Raw genomic sequence first — 12,596 nt, forward strand, 5'->3', positions numbered from 1 at the left:
GATATAGGGATACTAAGCAGCCTCTTTATCTCCCGCCCTGATTATATACAGATTTTTGTTATTTTTGGGGGGTTTGGGGGGAGGAAGTGGTTTGGACCCATGGTTTCATCGGTGTATGGAACTTTCAGTGGGAAAACTGCCAGCATCAATGCAGATCTGCCGCTGTTGGGTGATTTGAAGTCTCAGAGAGTTGTCAGGGGGCACTGAGGGGATAAGTGACTTGCCTCTGGGTCACCCAGTCAATACAAATCAGAGGCTTGACTTGAACTCATTTCTTACTGACTCAGAGGCCAACTTTCTATCCATTACGCCAAGTCAAATATGACTGTAAAGACTTCATAATCTAGATTGAGATATATACAGGCATCTTATGTCTCAGAGGAAAATCATCCTCCTGGAGATTAAATCCATGTGCAATAAAGAATGTAAGGACATCCCTTTGCATTTGCACCACCAGGAGTGTAGAGGCTGAGGCAAAGCCTCCCTTGGCTCCCAACTGCCGGATGGAGCCCGGCGGATCGCCGCAGCCTCTCCAGCCTCTTCACCTAGGCTGCGGGCTCGTCTGCTGTCATTTAGTGCGCGCGGCTCCCGGAACCGCTGGTCTAGTGACTAGACCGACTAGTAGAGGAGATGCTAAGACAAACAGGACCCCCAGTTTCCACCTATCAGGGGCCAGCAGGTGTCCCGGGCTCCGAGGGCTCATCCCGGCCCCGAAAGAGTTAAGTCATCCGGCCTTCTCTCCCCTGGTCGAGAGCGGATTAGGATTTCCTGGGACTGGCCAGCTATCAGTACGGTTCATTCGCTGTGTGTGTGCATGTACGCGCTTTCCCCTGTCCTCCCCCTTTGTAGTTTCCTAGGTTATCCTTCTTTCTTCCTCTCTCCTGCCTCCACCCCCCACACCCTCCAGCCTGGGCCCTCTTTCTTTCTTCCTGTCTCGCCTTCCTGTGGCGAAGGAGGCTCATCCATTATAAATGCACATACTGTACTGACATCACCGCCGCTGCCTGAGCGAGCCGCGAGGACAGCTTAATCAGATTCCGAGGGGTGGTCCCTTCCCCCTCCCCCTCTCCTCCTCCTCCCCCGCGCTCCCTCCTCCCCCTCCCCCATCTTTCTCCCTCCCTCCCTCGCTCCGCTCCCCTCCACTCCGCTCTGCGCTCTGCGCTCTGCCCGTAGCCACTGACGCGGCCGCGGAGCCCTCTGCGGGGCAGGCACCGCCGCAGCTCAGCGCTCCCCCTCGCTCCGCTCGCTTCCTCACTCGGGCCAACCTCCCGCATCCGCAAGAGCGGAGGAGACAGGAGGGGGCGGAAATCCAGAGCGAGCAGGAGCGCGCGAGGAGAAGTGGGCTGCCCGCCCCCCATCCCGCCACCCCCTCCCTCTCCGCCACCCTTGGGCTTCGGGAAACCTTGGCGACTTCCCCCAGACTTTCTGCATGACTGTCACAAAGGTAAGAGTCTTCCACCAGCCTGGCCCTATGGGAGCCGGGAGGCAGCGGCCGTGGGGCAGCTCACAGGCTGAAGGGGCAACCGGACTGCGGGCGCAGGGTGCAGGCTGGAGGAGAGGGCAGGGCAGTGGAGGGGAGGGGAGGGGGAGGAAGTCCTTTGCTGCTGGCTTGCTTTTGCGTTGACATGGGTGTCTTCTGTCTTAAAGGTGCAGGGTGCACTCCGCCCCCCACCCCAGCCCCCTCTCTGCTAGCCGTCTTCTCTCACCCACTACCATGTCCCTCTCCCCAAAGCCAAGCACTTCCACTCCTTCGCCCCGGATGAGTGGAGAGTGGGTGCAAGGAAACAGCTTTGTCGTGGCCCGGCGAGGGGAGTGGGATGGGCGTGAGGACAACCCCCTGGCTGGGCACCCGGGGAAGTGGCTCCTCGCCTCGGATACTGCATTTTTAACCCCTTGAGGACTGGACGGCCAGCTCCGTGGTCCTCGCTAAGGCCGGCCGGTGTGTGTCAGTGGATGGGTGACTGCATGCTTCCCGTACACCTCCCGGCAGGTCCCCGGGAGGGGCTGGCTGTCATTTCTTGAGAACTGCCCTCTTTGCTCCAGGGTAACCTACAGAAGGAGGGAGAGCCCCCAGACTTTCGAGAGCCGGCCCCCCGCTGCTTCACGGGGAGCTCTGGTTACGCTGGGGAGCAGCGTCTTCCGAGGGTGCACAGGTGGCCGGGTGTGGGGTGGGGAGGGGAAAAGGGGAGCCCTTCGAGGGGTTTGGTGAGACAGGACAGGGGTCAGAGCCTTGGGTGATGGAAGAGAATGTTAATGGTATGCAAGATGAGTAGCAAGGTTTATTTCTAAAAGGTGTCGCTTTTTGCTGTTCCATCTTGATACAGGAAGGGGTTAAGGGGGAAAGAAGAGGATTATTATGGTGCCTTGCAAAGGAGAACTCAACTGGAAGTAGGGAAATCTAAGCTTTAGTCTGAAGGCCACATTGTTTGTGTGAAATTGGCCAGTCATGCAAACTCTTTCAGGCCTCAGTTTCCTCACCTGTAGCACAGAGGTAATAATGTATCATTGGATACTACCAATGGAAGATCCAATGAGATAATGTTTGCAAGAAGTGCCTGGGAAAGTATGTGCCAAAGATGGCTTCATGGATGATGTCAATTCTTTTGATGGCCAAAGGGACTTTGTGTTACTTTCCATTGGGATTTGGTATGAAATCCTCCATTGCTTCCCCAAATACTACTCACTACCCTTTCCTCACACTAGCCTGGCTGCTGGAGTTGGGTAGGTGATGCCAAGAATAGGGATGCAGTCTGTGTGTGCTGGCAGGGCTGTAGGGCATGATGGAATGCCAGTTCTTAGGCCTACAGAAAGGGGTGGAGAAGGTCAGAGAGCTAAAGTCTTTACTGATTAACTAGCTATGGAACTGTATGCCACTTTTGATAGGATTAAGGTGGAATAAACCCAAGAGAGGATCTGTTAAGGGCATTTGAGCTAAACTTTTTAAATGGCTACTTGCCTTTTTTTTGGATAGCTTAGTCTAGGTACTCCTGCAATGTGTTAGAAAAGAAACTTGGGAACAAACTTTCTGTCTGTAGCCTTATAGACAAAAAGTTTGTTTCCAAACACACTGCGTGTGTGTATGTGTGTGTGTGTGTGTGTGTGTGTGTGTGTGTGTGTGTATCTAGGATGATGATGATGGTCTTTCCTTTTCTTTTTGTCACGGTCAAGTGAAAAGAGTCAAAAGCTGTAAAGTCACTTCATTCCCTTCTCTAGGTCTCAGTTTTCTCATTGGTAAAATGAGGGGATTGAACGATATGATTTCTGAGGACCTTTGGACCTCTCAAATTGGAGGTGTTAATAATGACCCTGAAGATGGAAGAAAGCACATTGTTTGGATAGGACGGACTAGATGGAGAAGATTTGAAGTTGCTTAAGCTGTTTTTCTCTTAGATCCTTTGCAGACTCAGAAGAGATGACCAGCCCAGAAATGACTGGATCCTTTGGCATGGCAAGACAGAAGGGCATTGTGCTGCAGGTTGATGGTCTGGATATGCTGAAAATCCTTTTTTTAAATACAGGTTTCATGTTTTCCACCTTTCCTTCCTTCTGCATCAATATCAGAGTTTCTTAGTCATTTTTGTGTCATGGATCCCTTTGTCAATCTGGTGAAGCCTTCTCAGAATAATGTTTTTAAATGAATAAAAGAAAATACATAGGATTACAAAGAAAAGTAATTTTATTGAAATACAGCATTTAACCCCCCCCCCCCCAACAAGCTCACCAGCCCTAGGTTAAACACAAATTAAGTCAGCTCAGAGAATGTCACCATTCCAAAGCCTGTCCCATTCTCTGCTTTCTCTAGGGCAGAGGCTAGTGAGTATGGTGAGAAGCAACTAGGTGGCACAACAGATTGAATGACTGACCTGGAGTTTGGAAGACCTGAGTTCAAATCCAACTTCAGACATTTATTAGCTGTGGGACTCTGGGCAAGTCACTTAACCTTTCTTTGCCTCAGTTTTCTCTTCTGTAAAGTGGAGATAACAGCAGCTTCCAGGGTTGTTGTAAAGATCAAAAGAGATAATATTTGTAAAGTGCTCTACCAACCTTAAAACGCTATATAAATGCTAGCTATTATTATCAGGGGTGGGCAACAAGTGGGTTTTTGGATTGGGGACCAGGAAAGGTAAGCATGAAAAGTAGGAATGGGAGACCCATAATTAAATCTAAGGCATCCTTATTTGGCCATTTTCAGAATAAATGTGGACAGAAGATGCTACTCCAAAGGCATGCAATGAACTGCACTATTTTAAGAGATCTGAGTTTTAGTCCTATCTTGTCCTATGAATTAGGCTATTTTCCTGTCCTAATCTTGCCAGTAACTTACTGTGTGACCTTGGGTTCACTGGGATGCAGTTCCTTTCCAGGAATTTGATTTCCTCACTTGAAAGGGGTTAACCTACATAGATGTTGTTGTTTTATTTCAGTGGTGTCTGACTCTTCATGACTCCTTTGGGGGGGTTTCTTGACAAAGACACTGGAGTGGTTTGCCATTTTCTTCTCCAGTTCATTTGACAGATGAGGAAACTGAGGCAAACAGGGTCAAGGGACTTGCCCAGGGTCACACAGCTAGGAAGTGTCAGAGGCAGGATTTGAACTTATGAGGATGCATCTTCCTGACCCCAGGCCCAGTGCTCAACCTACTGTGCCACCTCACTACCTTAACCTAGGTTACTTCCTGCTTTAACAGAAATGGCTCTAATTATCCACTTTGGAACAGTCAGAGGCTCAAAGGGTTGAGCAAATCATTGGGCCCAGAGTCTTGCATTTCTCTCAACAGAGCTTTGTACCACCCTGCTGGTCTCCCTCACTTTCTAAACTGTTAAGTTTAGGGGGAGGCATCAGCCTCCTTTCCTATCTCCTTCAATTTCTGACCAAGACAGGATGGCTTCCCTGGAGCTGACTGGGTCAGGCTATTACAATGCTCTCCTCCCAGGAAAGGTTCCCTCTTGAAACATGTGTTCTGTGGCTCTCTGAAAGGATCCAGGCCTGCTGCTGAGAGGGGCTTCTGAGTACCTCAGGACCACAGTTCCTGCTCAAGAAGATTAGAAGCCTTCATAACTTTATGACCAGTGGCCCTTTCTGGGACTCAGCTTCCTCATGTCTCTAATAATGTTGATGGGGTCAGACGACCTCTAAGCCCTAAAAGTATGGCTTGAGACTGCAGCTTTGGAAATCAAGACTCAGCCTAAAGCACAAGGGGGCAAATAACTTCTACTGAGATCCCTCTCTTTGGAAGGGGCCTTGTGTCCCTCTGACTCTTTGTCCTCTCAGCTGGAAAAACCTAAAGGGATTCTGGGCTGGATACTCTGACAAACTAGCCAGCTCTATCTCCAGGCTAGGATGTGAGATGCTGCTTCCTCTCACCCTTAGGGTCCTCAGGTCAATTTCCTTTCAGATTCCCACTCTTTGGCTACCTGTTTCATTGATCTTAGAGGCAAAATTCCATTTCAGGGCAGGATTTAGAAGACTTACCCAGAGAAGCCAACCTCACCCAGCTCTCTGGGCTAAGCTGTTTGGCTGGAGAATATCTCAGGTACCCCACTTTTCTGAGGAATTGTAATTAAGAATGACGCCTAAGTTTTTGGAGGCTAGAGTGTTTGCCATTGTGGTATATGCAAGGGTAAGGTGCTCTGTGGAATGCAGAAACGCGTGAGACCTGATCAATCTATGACCTTGAAGGGTATACATTATCTTTAGGGAGACACACACAAGATATACACACATGAAAGGTTAAATAATAACACAGAGCAATAATATAGATGACATTATGGGACCATATCTGATTAACTGTAAAATTGATAGGTACTAGTGGCATAATATACAAATATAATCTATTTTGCCCGTACATTAAATGGCCCAAGATTATTGAGCCTTCTGAAGTCATGCTGCAATTTTTTATAGTTTTTTATCTCCTCCACATTAGCTACTGTCAATATGCCTCTTCTTGCAGTCCTCCATTCTCCTCCTCATCTTCAACTTATTGCTTTTATTTCTTGTGGGCAAAGAAATTGGTGACCAAATGTGTCAGAACTATATGGAAAATAGGAGTAAATAGGCTCAGAATGAAGCACTGATGGATCTTTCTATTAGCAAATTGCCTGAGGTATATTGTACAGCCTTTAACGGTATCTATTTCTGCCATTCAGATGTCTTTTTTTTTTTTGGCTTCCTTCATTTTTAACTGTGCATTGCTAGTCAGTCAATAGCCATTTACGAAGCCTTTATTATGTTGCAGGCATTGTGAGACAGGTAGTTTTTGAATATGGAGTGTTCTAGAATGCAAATGACTTTCAGATTATCTGTGCCATAAGGTACCTCCACAAAGTTAGATGTTTGGGAGTTGACTGTGGTTCAAGTTTATACAGCATTAATTGAGAGGTAAGGTTCATGAGTAAGAAGATATAGGATAGCAAAAGCCCTAGGCATCCAACAGGCCTTTAAGATAGAAACTTAGTTTCCTAGAATCATACATTTAGAGTGAGGAGGGACCTCAGAGGCCATCTGTCCAGCCCCTCCATTGTACAGATGACAATAAGACCTACAGAGTTTGAGTGACTCAACCAGATGGTACAAGTGCTAAGGATCAGAGACAGGATTTGAACCCAGACCTTCTACCTTCAGAACCCATTCTCTTTCCCCTGTATGATGTTATCTCCTTTTGCCAAATGGACTTGATCCTGGGGGTAGTAATTTATAGAATGCTAGAGCAGGGAGGTGGCTTTGGAAGAAGTAGATTGTAAATGTTCTTTATATCCAACCCCCCACCAGCCTCCATCTTATTTTGGAGGATCATAAAACTAGAATTGGAGGGACTTAAGAGGCCATTTAGTTCAACCCCTCCCTGCCCCCCAGCCCCACTTTACAGATGATGAAACTTTGGGACCCTTCCACTCTACTTCCAATATCTCCCTAGATTATTCCTTGCTTTTCTTGGACTCAATCTCCTCCACATTCTGGTATTACAATAATAGATTTATTAGTATTTTCTAATTCATCCCCCTGAGGTGTTATCCATTCTATGTAAAATATCTTAACCCATATAAATCATCATCTCCAGATGGCCCTCGAAGTTAGGTTCCAGTAGTGAGACTTTTAGGCCCAATCCCAGGAACAAGAAGAAATGCCTTTGGGTAGTGTTACAGTGTCTGTTCTGCCGATACACAGGGCTGGTTTGGCCAGTGAGGGTTCCCCAAGGATGCCCCACAGCACTAAAGAAACCTCAAGCTTTTATGGTCAGCCATCCTTGGGTCCAAATCCAGGGAGATAATGGAGAAGAGATTCACATCCTCCTCCAGAACTCCACTGAAACAAAGACCTCCTTGAAAATTCTGAGTATTACAATTTCCCACGCCTTTCCTGCTTGGTTCCTGCTGGGAGAGGAAGTGAAATAGCCAGGGGCCCACAGGAACCTTGGTCTCTGAATGGGTCCAGGGATCAAATTTCCTTGGAATACTCCTCTCCTACTCCTAACTCCTGTGGGACTATAAAGAACTTGTCACAGAGGTGGGTGGGGTCCTTGGCAAACTTGGAAGGTTTGTCTCCTTGTGTCTTCAGTGGACAATCCATACTTCCCCCTCCCTTGCCCCCAACAATATTCCTACTCTCTTTCCTGCTATCCAAATATGTTCCCAGGAAAGGTTCTCTATCAGTCATCAACATATCTGTGAAAATTAGCTTTAGTACCTAATATTTTCTCTCTCTGGATAATTTGCTCTTCAAGTCTAATGTCCCCCTAGGAAAGGAAGGATTCTGTTTCCTGGTAAAGGAAGGCCAGTGGGCAGATGGGGAGAAATAGTTTGGGGGAATGGGAAGGCCCTGAAATCACAGTCCTCAAGCCCCTGAAATCTCACTGCTGAAGTAGCAGCCTATTCTCCCTTGACTATTATATTGGCTCTAAACTATACCCAAAACAACCAGCCCCTTTAGGCAATTCAGGAAAATGAAAATTAGCCAAATGGACTGTTTGGCCTTCCTTGGGCCAGGCAGCCAGTTGATGGAATAAATTTTTCCACTTTCCAGACGGTTATGTTGGCCTCAGCCCTGAGCTCTTGGCGGAAAAAGACTAGGTTCTGATTTGTGTATTGCTGAGCACAGAATTTGTATATTCTTCATGGGACATCCCAATGCACAAATCTCCCTAAAGCCTTCCCAACAGAGTATTTCTTAGTCTTTCATCTTCCAGTGTCTCCTTCCCCATCTCTCGCCTCTCTCCTCAATCCCTTCTTCCTGGTGTCTCTCTGATCTTTCTCCCTTAGTGTGTCTCTTGAAACCAGGAGTTCTTCACCAGGAATTTGTCAGTCTGGTGAAGCTTTTCAGAAAGAAACTAAGGATATTGAAATATTGTTATCCAAATATCGATAAAAATAAGTCCACAAAGCCCAGGTGAAGAATCCCTGTCCTGTCCTCAGTCCCTCTAACTCCATTGTCACTCAAGGCTCTGCACCCTTCCCCTGATGTCCCCTCGACCCCTCTGCCTAGTGTCCCTACCCACACCCTATTTTGTTTCAGTTCATTCTTCCCCCAGACCTGCTCCTTTCCCACTAGTTCTTTCCATCCTTAAGTGAGGTAATGTGGAACAGCGGAAGGAGAACTAAGTCAGAGGACTTGAGTTTGAATCCAGATTTGTTGTCTGCATTATCTTAGGCACAGTACTTCTATGGGCCTGGGTTTCCTTATCTACAAAATAAAGATGGCAGGGTTGGGGCTAGATGACCTCTAAAGTCCATTCCAACTCTAAGTCTATCACCCTATTAATGATCCTTTTCCTTCTTCCATGATCACCTCTTTGCTGGTAGGTATCATACTGATACTTGGACAGCTAGGTGGTGCAGCAGATAGAGCACCAGGCCTGGAGTCAGGAAGACTAATCTTCCTGAGTTCAAATATGGCCTCAGACCCTCACTAGTTGTGTGACCCTAGGCAAGTCTCTTAACTCAGTTTGCCTCAGTTTCCTCATCTGTCAAACAAGCTGGAAAGGGAAATGGCAAACCCCTACAGTATCTCTGCCAAGAAAACCCCAAATGGGGTCACAAAGTGTCGGTCGTGACGAACCAATAACAACATTATCAGCATCATGTTGATGCCTTTGTGACTAGTGGTGGTGGTCCAGCTGAGCCATGGAAGTCTAGAAAAAAATAACTGGTTGGGCTTTGTCTCTAGTTTCCCAGCCTTATTGGAAGCAGGAGTTATAAGGAAAGGACAGATGCAAATTGAGCTGCTTCTGGATGAAAATAAGCTGTTTTGAATGACTGTGCCCTTTATGGGGAAAGAGCGAATGGACTCTGAGGAAGGAGGGGTCCCCTTGGGAAGCTGCCTCTCTCTTTTCACTAGGCAGATAGTATGATGATGCCTTGGTCGCCCCCATCCTGTGAATGTGATCACTGTAGTCATCTTTTCTTAGACTCATCCATTGCTTTTGCCTGGACTGCCTAAATAATAAGATGATGGGGTGTCTCCTGGGCTATTTAGGAGAGGCTGTGTTGCACATTAGGAGAACTGTTAGACTTGGTGTCATGAATCCTGGGTTCAAATCCTTACTCCATCATTTCTTACAAGTTTGATGACCCAGAGCAAGTCACTTAGCCTTTCACACAGAGGTACATGTAAAGTGCAGGTATTTTCTCTAACTACCCCAAGAGGGTGGTAGGTAGCATAGGGAGATCACCTTGTGATTTCACTAATAACGGAATCAGGAAACTTCTCCTATCAGTGAACATTAGCACCTTCTTGGTAACTTAGTTTGAGAAAATCCTCTATTATGCTGGGAGGTTGTCACTTTCCCAGGGTCACATAGCTAGTGTGTTTCACAGGCAAGACTTGAACCCAGGCCTTCCTGGTTCTGTGACCATCTAGATTGTACTGCCTCTTAAAACCTTAAGACACTTAGAAATACAGAAACACAGGTGTTGAGGTAAAAAGGAAGCCAAACCAATGTGGGGCTTTAATCTGCATATTGACTACCTTCGTACAGAAAAATAAACAAACCACAAAAGCTGTTTGCCACACCACAAAGTACACACCTAATCTTACCTAATCATCTAAAAAATATGTCCTATTGGTCACAGGGGTAACTAAATGAGAGGAGCATAGATAGTTCATTTCAGCCTATCTCTGCTACAGGAAACACTGTGCAAATCACATGCTTTATGGATGGTGGGTCAGGAGCATTATCTCTGAGAGAGAGAGAGAGAGAGAGAGAGAGAGAGAGAGAGAATAAAGAAGAGTCAGTAGTGGGCCTGGGTTTAAATATTTCACTCTGCCATCCATGTGACTTTAGATAATTTGCTTTACTTTTCTGGACCTCAGTTTCCTCATCTGAAAAGTGAGGGAGATGGACAGGATAATCTCAAAAGTCTCTTTCATCTCTAAATCTCTAGTTCTAAATGTAACCGTTAGTCCCTGCCTCGTGTGTGTGTGTGTGTGTGTGTGTGTGTGTGTGTGTGTGTGTGTGTGTGTTTTAATCAAACTATGTGCCCTACCTTTGAAGGCCCACCTTTTCCGGGACCCTTACCTGACCATCATAGCCCATAGTGCTCGCTCTTTCTGAACTCTTATGGTCCCCTCAGACAGTGCCCAGGTCTCCAGCATTTGATTGTTTTTGAGAGACTGGAATACCTTTAGGGCAAAGAGACTTGTTTGTGAATTTCTTTACATACCTCCCACTGGCACCCAACCCAGAGTGTAGTACTTTGTAGGTGCTGACTTTCCACTTGTTGATTGATGTGTGTGTTTGTTGCCTTGGGTTCTTAATTAATGTGGGACGGGGAGGGGGAGCAGCATGTTCATTATGCATCTGTCCTTTCCTGAGAGTCCCTGCTTCCCAGGGGCAGCTGCTTTTCTAGGCTTTGATAACTTAGTCAGACACTATAGGACTGGCACTAAGTCAGCAGCCACACACACACACACACACACACACACACACACACACACACACACACACACGGTAGGAAGAATTGGGTAGGAGAGTGTGGTGTAACATAAGGAGTCAAGTATTTGGAGTCTGAAAGCCTGGATTTGAATCCTAGCCCTAAGGTCACTAAGGTTATGTTATTTTATCCCTCTAGGCTTCCATGTCTTCATCTATGAAAATGAAGGGTTTGGACGACTGGCAGAGGTCCTTAACCTGGAGTCCACAGACCTTAAAGGGTTCTGTAGGTAGAGTTCATGGAGTCTATAAACTAGGTTGGGGAAAAAATGACATCTTTACTTTCACTTACCTCTTATTAGGGGAATTAGGTGGCTCAGTGGATAGAGTGCTGGGCCTGGAGTCGGGAAGATGTTCTTCTGAGTTCAAATCTGACTCAGACTTACTAGCTGTGTGACCCTGGGCAAGTCACTTAACCCTTTTTGTCTTGGTTTCCTCATCTGTAAAATGAGAAAGAAATGGTAAATGGCAAACTCCAGTGTCTTTGCCAAGAAAACTCCAAGTGGGGTCTTGGAGAGTTGGGCAGGACTGCAAATGATTGAATAAATCTCTAACTGGAATTTAGCATTTCCTTCAATTATGAATTTTTTTTTTAAAAAAAGGTATTATTCTAAGAAGGAATTCATAGGCTTCACCAGACTGTCAAAGCTGCACAAGACACAAAAAAGGCGAAGAACCCCTGGACTAAATGATCTCTAGGGTCCAACCAACTCTAAATCTTATCAGCAAAGGCCCAGCAGGACCATTTCATAGTCCAACCTGGGAAATGTGAATCAGGAAGAGTTGATTCTCGGTGGTTTAGCCATTTCGAGATTGAATATATAAAGCTGCTCCGTACAATAAGTGAATGAATGGGGCCTCCCTTCCCTCTTTAAGCAGCTCCAGGGAGGCGCTATTTATTTTTCTAAAAGGACCTCTTTTGGTGTCTTTCCTTTTGTGCTTCTGTAGGTCTGACAAGGCATCGTTACAACCCTAGCCACTATCTTCTTGCTTCTCTACAAAGGACATTTGTCTTCTGTGTACTTCCAAAAAAAAAAGTTAGCTTTCAAAACCTCTTAGGGGTTTGCAGTTTGGTTTGGTCACAGGGCCATAAGATTTCCATGTGCTGTCATTCTAGTACAAAGTGTGTTCACTCCACAGGCTTAAACTGACTCTGCTCCTGATGCTGGGTCAGATGTTAGTATCAGTGGAGCCTGCTGCTGCTCAGCAGGGCTGTGGTGGATGGGGGTAGGTGTGCTTCCTGGCTGTGTCAGGGAGCTGCATTGGAATTAGAGTATTTTAAACTTTGAAGACTTTGGGGGGTCTTCTAGTGTAGTGCTCCCTCTCCCCTCCCCCTAGCATCACTGTGTTTGACAGAATTTAGAAGTATAGGAGGCAAGTCTATTCTTTATTTGGTTCCATTTAAGAAGAATAAAGAGATGTTCAGAATGTTATGTTCCATTTGGCAGATGTATGGGGACAGAATAGATGAGCTTTGTATAGATGAGCTCACAGGTCCATAAGAGTGTTGGAGTGTGGTAGAATGGAAGCTCCTTGAGGGCAGGTGAGAGTGTTGGAGTGTGGTAGAGTGGAAGCTCCTTGAGGGCAGGTGAGAATGTTGGAGTGTGGTAGAGTGGGAGCTCCTTGAGGGCAGGTGCTATTTCATTACTGTCTTTTATATTCCCAGGACTCA

The 12,596-nt window shown here is 46.4% G+C and overlaps 1 protein-coding gene across 1 annotated transcript in view; it reads left to right on the forward strand.

Moving 5' to 3' along the window:
- Nucleotides 1-996: 996 nt before the first annotated feature.
- CORO2B (coronin 2B) overlaps nucleotides 997-12,596 on the forward strand; it is a 231,065-nt gene continuing 219,465 nt past the window's right edge. The window contains exon 1 of the mRNA XM_036737102.1: nucleotides 997-1,444. Within this exon, the coding sequence (XP_036592997.1) occupies nucleotides 1,430-1,444 (15 nt within the window). The 5' untranslated portion in view covers nucleotides 997-1,429. The remainder of the gene's footprint in view (nucleotides 1,445-12,596) is intronic.

The sequence above is a fragment of the Trichosurus vulpecula genome, chromosome 8, assembly GCF_011100635.1.
Source record: "Trichosurus vulpecula isolate mTriVul1 chromosome 8, mTriVul1.pri, whole genome shotgun sequence".
In the NCBI taxonomy this organism is placed as follows: Eukaryota; Metazoa; Chordata; class Mammalia; order Diprotodontia; family Phalangeridae; genus Trichosurus; species Trichosurus vulpecula.